The following is a 10,902-nucleotide window of genomic DNA, read 5'->3' as shown; positions in this document are numbered from 1 at the left end:
GAATTAGGGTTTTTGTGATCTTGCTTTTCCTGTTTCCTTAGGTGGCTTCTTAGGCTGTTAATTTGTGATCCTTCCATTTTCTTCATGTGCGTTTGTAGGGATATAAATTCCCCTCTTACTACAGCTTTCATGGCATCCCAGAGATTTTGATAAGATGTTTCTTCATTTTCATTTGTTTCCAGGTGTCTTTTAATCTCTGTTTTGATTTCATCATTGACCCAGGAGTTGTTTAGCATCATGCTGTTTAGTGTCCATGTCTTTGTGGTTTTTGGGGGGACCTTGTTGGTGTTAATGTTTATTTTTATTCCACTGTGGTCCGAGAAAGTGCATGGTAAAATTTTAGTCCTTTTAAATTTGCTTATGCTTGTCTTATGGCCAAGTATGTGGTCGATCTTAGAGTACGTTCCATGTGGTGATGAGTAGAATGTGTATTCTGTGGTCTTTGGATGGAGGGTTCTGTAGGTATCAATTAAGTCCATTTGATCAAGAGTCACATTGAGGTTTCGGATCTCATTGCTGATTTTTTGTCCTGATGATCTGTCTAGGGTTGTGAATAGGGTATTAAAGTCCCCAGCTATGATGGTATTGGAGTCGATATCTTTTGTAGTTTACCTAGGAGCTGCTTTATGAAAGTTGGTGCTCGTATGTTCAGTACATATATGTTTAGGATGGATATTTCTTGTTGATGAATTGAACCTTTTATCATTATGTAGTGGCCTTCTGTATCTTTTTTAATTTTTGGTGGCTTAAAGGGTATTTTGTCTGAGATTAAGATCATGACTTCTCCTTTCTTTTGTGTTCCATTCGCCTGAAAATGTATTTCCCATCCTCTTACTTTGAGTCTGTGAGTGTCCTTTCTAGTGAGGTGAGTCTCTTGAAGGCAACAGATTGTTGCCTGGTGATGTTTTATCTATTTTGCCATTCTATGTCTTTTCAGTGGTGCATTTAGTCCATTCACATTCAAACTAATTATTGAGATGTGAGATTTGATCCCTATCATAATGTTCTTACAAAGTTGTTGTTCTTCCTGTTTGTGTGTTGTCTTTCTTTTGGTTTTAGAGTTGGATCATGTGTGTTTTTAATCTTTTGCTTGCACTCTTGTGAAGAACGTTGTTGTTCTTTTTTCCTTTTCTTCTGTGTTCAATACTTTCTTAAGTGTTTCTTGTAGTGGTGGTCTGGTGGCAGCATAGGTTCTTAGGGATTGGATATCTGGGAAAGATTTAAATTCTCCCTCACTGATGAAGTTTAGCTTGGCTGGGTAGGTTATTCTTGGTTGAAATTGTTTATCTTTTAGAACTTTGAAAATAGGGCTCCAAGCTCCTCTAGCCTGGAGGGTTTCTGTAGATAAATCTGCTGCTATTCTAACTGGTCTTCCCTGGTAGGTAGTCTGACCTTTTTCTCTTGCAGCCTTTAGGATTTTTTCTTTTATACCTACTTTATTTAGGAGAATTATTATGTATCTGGGAGTTGGTCTTCTCATTTGTTGTCTTGCAGGGGTTCTCTGAATCTCTTGTGTTTGAATTTTTTCAACCTTGATGAGATGAGGGAAGTTTTCTTGAATGATTTCATGAAATGATTGTTCCAGTGTGACCTCTGTTTCTCTCTCTGCCTCAGGAAGTCCAATTACTCTTAGGTTCGGTCTCTTGAAGTGGTCATTCATCTCTTGAAGGTTTTGTTCTGTCTTTTTGAGCTTCTTTTCTATGCTTTTGACAGTTTGGGTTAGTTCTGTGTTTTGGTCTTCGAGCTCTGAGATTCTTTCTTCTGCTTGGCTAATTCTGCTTTCCATGCTTATTAGTCTGTTATTTATTTCCATCACAGTATTCTTTACTGCTGTTATTTCTAACATCAGCTCCTTCCTGTTTTCCTCTTGTCTCTCCTCAGTTTTTTTAATTCTCTGTATTAATGTCTTGATGTCTGGGTTTGTTGCATGTGACCAGTCATTCTGGGGGCTCTTCATTGTTTGTGTTCCGGAATCTGTTTTCCCAGTGTTTGATCTCCCAGGGGTCTGTGTGAGACCTATATTCTTCTTTTGGTTTTTCTTCGTTTGTGTGATTTTCCCCCTCCCTACTTTTTCCTTCCCTCCATGTCACTGTCTTCTTTAATTCTGCTATTCAGGTGTGGAGGGGTTGTTTTACTTCTGTTTGTTCAATCTCCTATTCTTGTTTATGTATGTCCTCTTACTTTGTTCAAATCTGGAGTTGCACTGTAGGTTGGGGGTGGTCCTTTTGGAGTTTTGAGATTTACTTAAGGGGGGAGCTGTGATTCAAAATCTATCTGCAGGTCCTGTATCCACCAATAGGTGTATGAATAATCTGAAACCCACTTCCCACTGCCTTGGAATCTGTCCGTGCAGTGGGGTTGTAGGTTTACTCCCTGAAAATAAAATGCGGTTAACAGAGGGAAGAGAATGGAGCAGGCAGTGGGGGGAAGGGGGGTGGAGAGAGAGAGGAGTAAGGGTGAAAACAGAGGAGTGTACCAACAAATGGAGAGAGAGACAAAAATTGAAGCATATAAAAATAATAGGCCACGGCTACAAACTAACCAACTCCCATACAAAAAAAACTAAAACATACAATGTTGCTAACATACAAGTTTACCAACCTCCTTTTTGGTGTGCTATTCCTCTATACAGAGATATGGTTTACAGAGAGAAGAAAATAAAAGAAGGGAAAAGAAGGAGAAAAAAGGGGGGGGGCACAAAACAGAAGGAATAGAATCAAGTCAGTAGCCTAACAGAACCAATCAAGCACACTCTGAGACTTTTCATTTAAGTCGAATGTCCTTTCAGCTCTGATTTCTAGCTGTCTTTTCAAGCTAGTAAGTTTGTTCAAGGTTAGGATCAGTTGCCCCTGGCCTGCTGTGAAGGGCCGTTCAGATCATCACTCAGTTCCCCACTGCCCCATTCACCACTCAGATCTGGCCTGTGTCTGTCAGGCTTCCATTTTTCCCCTTTCGGTGTTGTTACCTTGAATCGCCAGCAGGGGGTGTTATCCCTTGCTACAGATGGTCTTTATCACAGCTGCTCGCCTGCCGCTAAGGGAAGGGAGATGTTGCCTGGAGGCACACAGGAGGAGACCCATGGCCTGGCAGGACGTCCAGTGGTAGTAGACCTCAGCAGATCTTGCTCGCAGGGGCTTCAAGGTCTGAAGTCATGGATCGCTCAGGCACGGGCCATGCGATGTGTAATGGCTGCCTTGGGTGGCGACTGTGGCTCACCTCAGGCACTGACGGTCCGATGCGGAATGGCTGTTTTGGTGGTGGCGGCGGCAGCAGCGACGGCAGCTGACCTCAGGCACAGGTGGAGCGATGTGTAATGGCTGCCTCAGTGGCAGCGGCTGCGCGGCGGCTCGCCTCAGGCACTGGCGGTGCCATGTGGAATGGCCGCCCGCGGTGGCGGCAGCGGCAGCAGCAGCCACAGTAGCCGCCCGGACCGCGGTGAAGCCTCAGCGAGGTCTACGCCGAGCTCCGAGTGAAGAGCAGGCTGCCGGCGATGGGATCTGCAGCCTCCGGGGAGAGAACCAGAGTCTCTTTGTGATCTCCTCGGTGGAGAGTCTCACAGACCGAGCTGCCCCATCGCCATCTTGCCGGAAGTCCACTTTTTTATTTTTTAATGAAGACAAGGTCTTGCCATGTCGCCCAGGCTGGTCTCAAACTCCTCGGCTCAAACAGTCCTCCCGTCTCGGCCTCCCAAAGAGCTAGTATTACTAGCGTGAGCTGCCACGCTCAGCCTTTAACATTTTTGATCACTTGTTTCAGGCACTTTGATCATGATGTGCTTTGGTGTGGTTTTCTTTGTTTCATGTGGGTGGGGTTCATTGAGTTTCTTGGCTTTGTAGGTTTATAGTTTTTTGTCAGATTTGGAAGTTTTGGCCACTGTTTTTTTCCAGTTTTTTCAGGGACCCCCCCAACTACAAATATGTTAGGCTGCTTGAAATTGTTCCTCAACTCACTGATGTTCTGTTCAAGTTTTTTCAGTTCTTTTATCTTAGTGTTTCAGCTTGGGTAGTTTCTGTTGTTGTCTAGACGAGTTCACTAGTCTTTTTCTGCAGTATCTAATCTGCTGATAATCCTACCTAATAATGCATTTTGCATCTCAGACATTTTAGTTTTCATCTCTCCAAGCTTGGTTTGGGTTTTTATATCTCCTATAACTCTACTTAACATGTTTAATCCTTTTTATAATTTTTAAAAATGTTACAGTGGAATATACTTCATTGATAGTATAGTCTAAGATTACTCATTTGGCATAGTCATTTCAGTTGGCTAGTGTTTAGTTCCTAATTTTATTAGTTCACTGGTCACTCTTTCTAAAAAACATCATTGTGGGTAATTGTCATGACCAGATTAATCATTCTTAAACAAGGTCTGTTTTGTAAAAAGGCCTGGGTTTTTATTAAAGAATAGTTGAAGGTTCCTGAGTTTTCTTTTCTTTAAAGTCATAAGATGGATCCCCCGACATATCTAACCTCTGCATTGGTGTTATCCTCTCCTGATGTGATTTTGAACATCTCGAGGCCTCACATAGTAAATGGATATCAGCTAGCAGGCTCTTTTGACTATAGCTTTTGCTTAAGTGTGGTGAACCACTCTCCTGTGGGACTTTTGTTTGTGTGGAGAAGGAACTAGAGTTGCAGAATGATTGTAAACCAATCCTTTGTCAGGCTGGTTTGCACTGGCTAAGTTTGCCGCCTTCACGCCTATGGGAGCCCCCAAGGGAGTGGGCTGATCTTCCCTACTGTTTCCTCAGTGGTGTTCCCCAGGCCTCTGTATGTTAGAATCCCAGCAGTGACTCTCAGGGTCACCTCCATTTCTCTCTGGCTCCTTGGGCATTTATGAGAAACAATGAAATTATCTTGGTTGGGATGTACATACCTTTTAGACATTGAAGGTGTGATGATTGCCACAGAAGGGAAGAGAGTCTTTGTGTAACTTCAGCAGAAGTTATGGGGAGCTGGAGAGAGGTTTGCATTCGTTGTATCTGACACACGTAGCTAATAAATGGTAAGGAAATTTAATTCTACAGGTTGCACAAGAATCATGAAATAATTGTGTATTTTTAATGCTGTGTTTTATTTCCTGTAGAGTTTGTGGTAGATTGCCGAAAATTTTTGGATTCAAATGCTCTTGGCCTAACCGTAGCAGCCCTCAGCAGCTATGACCCACAGATGCGAGCCACGGCCTACCACGTCCTGGCAGCCTACTACTCGCACTTGGAAGGAGCGCGGTTCCGAGAACAGTCTCAGGTCAGTAGGAAGAGGAGATGTCCTACGGAGCTGAGGGTGGGCTTGGCGGGCTCTAGAGAGCTTGCTGTCCTCTCGTCACTTAGGTAGAAGGATTTACTGAGGAATTCAAAGGCGGCATGTTGCCAGGAGACAGATCCACTAAAGAGCAGAAGTCTTTTCCCTTTAGGAGGTGGTGTAGGAGATTGCCTTTGATCTTCAGCCCCTGGGGAGGTTGAGAAAGGTTTCTCTTGACAAGCTTCAACTTAAACTTTGTTGTTAGGCAAAGTGATCTGACATCTGTTGACTATCCCTTTGGTCTGAACTCAGTGGTTAAGGTGGCTGCTATCCACGACACACTGAACCTCAGAAACCCTTACTCTGTGCTACAGATTAAGGGTGGGTTTTCAGGGTAAGGGGCCAGGCTTCTCTTTGCTGGTGGGCATATATCTGATTCCAACAAGAAAAACCAAAAACTTGCATGAGGTGTTAACAAGCAGCATGCCCGCTCCTGTGAGCCTCATCAAAACAAGACTGATCACAGTTCTGAAAATGTTCATCTTTTTTTTCTTTCCTTTTCTGTTTTTAAGCTACTTTACCTGTTGGATGTAGTCCGAAATGGGATTCGAACTAAGAACATGAGACTCACTTTTACCTTGTCTCTCTTCATTGCCAAAGCAGCCCTACAGATTTTGAAACCAGGTACCACTGATATAGTTGAGTTTGAGGAAAAACTGAAAAATGGAGGGTGAGCCAGTCCATGTCTAGGAAGTAATCCCATGGGTGGAAAGGATCACACAGCTGTGTCAGGACATTCAGTGCTCATGACTGTGAGTGATGGGGAGCCACCTAGATGCCCATCCAGAGTGGACGGTAAAGAAGTGGTAGCTGTGAGGAAGCTCTCTGTGGACGCCTGTGGGAAGAGTTCAGAGAAAACTGAATGAGAAAGCAAGGTGCAGGACAGTGTGTATAGGGAGGAAGGATATGTTCATATTTGCTTGTATAAAACTGATAAAAGCAAATAAAATGGAATTAAAAGCCCAGGCTGATCACAGCAATAGGAACTATTACCCAGGGCTAAAAAGCACAGACTTGAGGCAGGTTGTCTTAGACTTCGCCATGCCTTAGTTTCTGCTCTGTGAAATGGGGATGGCAAGACCACACACCTGCTTCTAGGGTTGCTGGGAGGACAGCACAGATCGTGCACACTGAAACACGATGAGGGCACTAGGTGCCAGAAAGGCCTGTCCGCATTTGCTGCCACCATCCTCACTGCCTGTGTTCATCCTCGGTGCTGCTTAGGCTCCCAAGTCCTACCTGTAGTGTGGCACATGTGGGACCCCAGGATTAGAACATAGCTCCTTTTTGTTACTCACTAGAGTAGGGGTGCAACTGCCAAGATGCTATGACTAGGAGAGGTGGGTTCATCATAAGCCCTTTTGGGAGGTTATTGAGATCACAGAATGATGGTACCATCAGGGACAGAGGGTTCTTTTAGTGTAATGTCATATTTCAGAAGAGGAACATCCCCCCCATCCCCATCCCCACCTCAATCAGTTTCCATCCTCACACACCAAATGAGGCTCCTGGGGCTATTTAGTTTGTCTAAGGCCTCACAATTCGGTTGTGGAAAAGTTACTATTATAATTCAGATTCAATTTTCATCTACTCCCATTTCATTTTTATTACATGATTTTCCTTGCCTTGGAAATTTGGGGAGGAAAGAAATTAAGTAGCAGAGACCACTTGGTCCTGGGCACAGCTCTGTCCTTGAGTCAGAGTGGGGTGTGTGTAGGGCAGCAGGGGTAATGTGTGGACTCTAGGGTTGCCCCTGGTCTGGATCGGTGTTCAGAAGGTGGGAAGTGGCAGGGCAAGGGTGTCTGTCTGCATCTGCCTTGTTGCCTTCCAGAGCCAAGGCTTTCAGTGGATGTCTGAACCTCCCCTGCTGTGACAGTTTCTTTCAGTGAAAGTCTGGAGGCCAGTGGGACTGATGGTTGTGGTGTCAGTTCTGATCTGTCATGTGACCAAGTCCCACTCTAAACATCCACTGATTTGAGCTGGTGCGATAGGACAGTAAATGGGGGAAAGTGAGGGGCAAGGTCTCTGAAGGACTCAACACCCAGCAGTGTCTTCTGAGTCTGAAGGGGAAGTCCCTATGCAGCACAGCACTCAGGTGGTTGATTGTATTCTAATTCTCAAGAACCAGTAATCTGGGCATTTATGTCTGATGCCCAAAACACCCACTCCCTGACTGCCAGACCACGGGGTGTCCTGTCAGTGTCTGTGTCAGTGACTGGCTGCCTGTGTTATCAGAGGAGCACATGTATTTGAAGATCAGCAAGTTCCTGTTGTCACACGAGTACTTGAATATGGACAAAGTGCCGGGCTTCTACCAGTTCTTCTACAGCTCAGACTTTGAGGTAATGCTTCTAGAGTCCCCAGGGTCCCCAGAGACTCTTGAATTGAATGACTCAGCCACTGTTGTTCCAACATTTTCCCATCAGTACTTTCTACTGTACGACCAGCATGATTGTACAAGCCGTGTGACTTTGCTGTGCAACAGGATGTGCACAGGATGTCTCTTGTGGCATGAGTTCATTTTTTGTAGCTTCTCAAACCTTAAGGTTTCTGTATATTTTCTTGGTGAACCACGGTGTTAAAGATTAAATATTAAGTCCAGTGTTTAGACTTGACTTTGTTCTTTATTCCTGACCTGAAGAAATGGAATCAAAGATGAGATCAAGGATTTTAAATAATAGAATCAAGCTGGGCTCGGTGGCTCAGCCTGTAATCCCAGCACTTTGGGAGGCTGAGGTGAGTGGATTGCCAGAGCCCACAGGTTCGAGACCCGCCTGGGCAACTTGGTGAGACCTCATCTCTACAATAAAATAAAAAATTAGCTGGGCGTGGTAGTGTGCGCCTGTAGTTCCAGCTACTTGGAAGGCTGAAGCAGAGGGATCGCCGGCGCCCAGCAGGTCGAGGCTGCGGTGGCCGGGAGCGGCCACTGCACTCCAGTCTGGGTGACAGAGTGAGACGCCAACTCAAAAAAAACAACAAACAAACAATAAATAATAGAATCAAGAGTGAAGGTCAGGCTGCTGTGTTATAATCTGCTGCCACTTGAAAATAGTGGTGTTGGATGAGTTGTCAGTTGAGGCTTTCCCATATCTAATGACGGTTTCTCACTTGCCTGGTTTGTAGCAAAAAGTCGAGCAGGAGTGGGTGTTTGGTGTCCTGCGGCAGGGAATCCGTGACAAACACTGCTACGAGCTGTATGCCCGGCGAGGCATCTTCCACATCATCCTGTCCTTCTTCTACAGCCCGCTGTGTGACCAAGTGGCACAGGTACCTGGCTTCCCCGGGTTTATTTGAGACTCATAGGTCGGTGCCCTTTCTCAAGAGAACCCAAGTTCATGTGAATTATATTCCCAGGCTAGACATGACCAACCTAACCCTGGCTTTCAGTTAGGGGAAATGAGACGTGTTAGTGCCTTTCCTATTGCTGCACAGGGTGCAGACTGGTTCTAGGCATCAGTGTTGTAATTCCCAGTGTCACTTGTCCTCTGACGAAATGCCTTTCGTGGGTCTCTCCTCCTGTGCCCTTGAGCCGTGTGAAGGCCTTTTTATTTTGCCATCAAGAGAGAGGGGACTGATCAGTAACTATGAACCTTCGGAGCTGGCCAGGACATCTAGGAACAGATTACCCCCATGAGTGACTGAGGTACTTTGTCTGAGGCTCTCATGAGTAGCCAGGATGACACTTCACAGAAGCTGTGGGTCATCAAACTCTGCTGGAAAGCCAGAGTCAGTTTGAAGCGGACTGCCACTTAGTCAGGGAGTGTGTTCATTTAACTCCACCCCCTAGATTCAGAGCTGGTGTATTCTAAATACCATGAGTGGTTGGAAGAAGTAAATAGGAAAAGCCTTTATTTTGATTAATTTTTTATCTGATCAGCTTTTGTTTCTGATATTATGTGAAATGTGGGCAAATAGGAGTGAGTCAGGATTAGGAAGCACGTTTGAATGAAACTGAATTTGAGTGTGGTAGTTTTCTGTTTCTTATGGCATGTGAGAATTCTGAAGTACCCATCAACAGTTCAGGAGACAGTCCTGTTTTTAAGTCCTTCTTTCCAGGTGGCAAAGCCAAGGGGCCAAAGGGAGCTGCTGCGGCTCATGGCAGAACAAAGCGGCCCTGTATACTCACTTGCTTGGCCTGTGCTTGTTGGGTTTCCATGGCACATTGTTACTTGGGGGTTGGTTCCGTGTGATTAATTAGTGGAATTGGAGTTCTGCAGACCCAGTGATTGCTGTGAAAATCTGTGTCCTCTGGCTATCACTTAATGGGGAAGGGTGCCTTCCTGCACAGCTTTAGCAAAGCAAACTTGATTTGCAACAAGCACCTGTAATTGTAGCATACCATTACATTTTTTAAAGTGCTCCTTTGTTCAGGTAAGCTAAGTTTTCCCACTAAAGAGTAACTTTTTGTTTTGGGTTTTCAGAATTGGATTCTGGAAATTCTACAGAATGCTGCCCAGGTTGCCAAATCTGCCTATGAAATCATACGGGACTACAGCCTTTTAACATGGATTTTGCACATCCTTGAGAGCAAGTAAGTCACTCTGCCTTGGGAGATGTTTGTCAGGTGTGAAGAAAGTGGAATAGAGACCAGCTTTAGTGCCATGCACTCTGAAACATGTGTCTTCCCATGCCACCATAGGCCTGATCATTAGCTCCTGTAATGCCAAAATGATTTTTCACTATTTAAATGAGGCATGTTCAATCCGTAGCCCGTGGGCCACATGTAGCCCAGGACAGCTAGTAATGCGGCCCCACAAAACCTCTTAACATCATGTATTTTTTAGCGTTTATTTTCTTGGTGACACCTATGCATAGTTCTGTTTTTGAAGTTCACAATCACGCCTTATTCGTGACATCACTTTTTGGCAGCACATTCATTTGTGAGCAGCTGTTTTCAATTATGAAGTACATGAAGAGCAAAATTCGAACAAACATTTCTGTTGAGCACCTTGAAAACTCACTAAAAATTACAACCACTTCCATCAAACCAGACATTGATAGATTAGTCTTACAAAAACAAGGTCAGATTTCTCACTGGTTTTATGTTGCTCTTATTTTTTCTAAACCTTATAATAAAAAATATTTTTTAGAAAAGACTTACGTATATACACTAACTACATGATATAATTTATGTGCAGCCCAAGACAGTTTCTTTTTACTCCATGTGGCCCAGGGAACCCAAAAGGTTGGACACCCCTGACTTAAATCTTGCATCGAGTATCTCTGTCTCTTTTCTGCTTTGGAATGATAGGCCACTGCTGTTCTCCGCCCTTTGTGGCTCTGTTATACGCAGGTCAGCTTCCTCCCGGATGTGCTGGCAGCTCCACATATTCTGAAACAGTCTCCTGTTATCCACGGCAGTCTCTCCTCACAGCAGAAACAAGAAGTCTCTTGATTCAGGAAGGCATTGAGGCCCCTCCATGTGGCGGTGGCCTAGAGGGCTCTGCTGTCAGGGCAGGGTCTGGGTGTGGTAACGAGCCCACTCTGGAGCAGCCTTGGGGGGGTTACTGGTTTATCCTGATTCCTGATCATCTTCTGCATTGGAGGCTGTCTGAAAAGGTGAACACCTGGCATGGCAGGCAGTACTGGGGGGGGGGGGGGGGGG

At 44.8% G+C, this 10,902-nt stretch overlaps 1 protein-coding gene across 1 annotated transcript in view; it reads left to right on the top strand.

Annotated features, from left to right (window-relative positions):
* Window positions 1–10,902, top strand: part of URB1 (URB1 ribosome biogenesis 1 homolog (S. cerevisiae)) — an 81,885-nt gene that overhangs the window by 65,525 nt on the left and 5,458 nt on the right. The window contains exons 31-35 of the mRNA XM_008068455.2: window positions 5,083–5,243; window positions 5,810–5,921; window positions 7,533–7,639; window positions 8,421–8,564; window positions 9,719–9,828. Coding sequence (XP_008066646.1) covers window positions 5,083–5,243; window positions 5,810–5,921; window positions 7,533–7,639; window positions 8,421–8,564; window positions 9,719–9,828 — 634 coding nt within the window. The remainder of the gene's footprint in view (window positions 1–5,082; window positions 5,244–5,809; window positions 5,922–7,532; window positions 7,640–8,420; window positions 8,565–9,718; window positions 9,829–10,902) is intronic.

The sequence above is a fragment of the Carlito syrichta genome, unplaced genomic scaffold, assembly GCF_000164805.1.
Source record: "Carlito syrichta isolate Samal-C Ts95f unplaced genomic scaffold, Tarsius_syrichta-2.0.1 Scaffold310961, whole genome shotgun sequence".
Lineage (NCBI taxonomy): Eukaryota > Metazoa > Chordata > Mammalia > Primates > Tarsiidae > Carlito > Carlito syrichta.
This window is presented reverse-complemented; position numbering and strand designations above follow the sequence as displayed.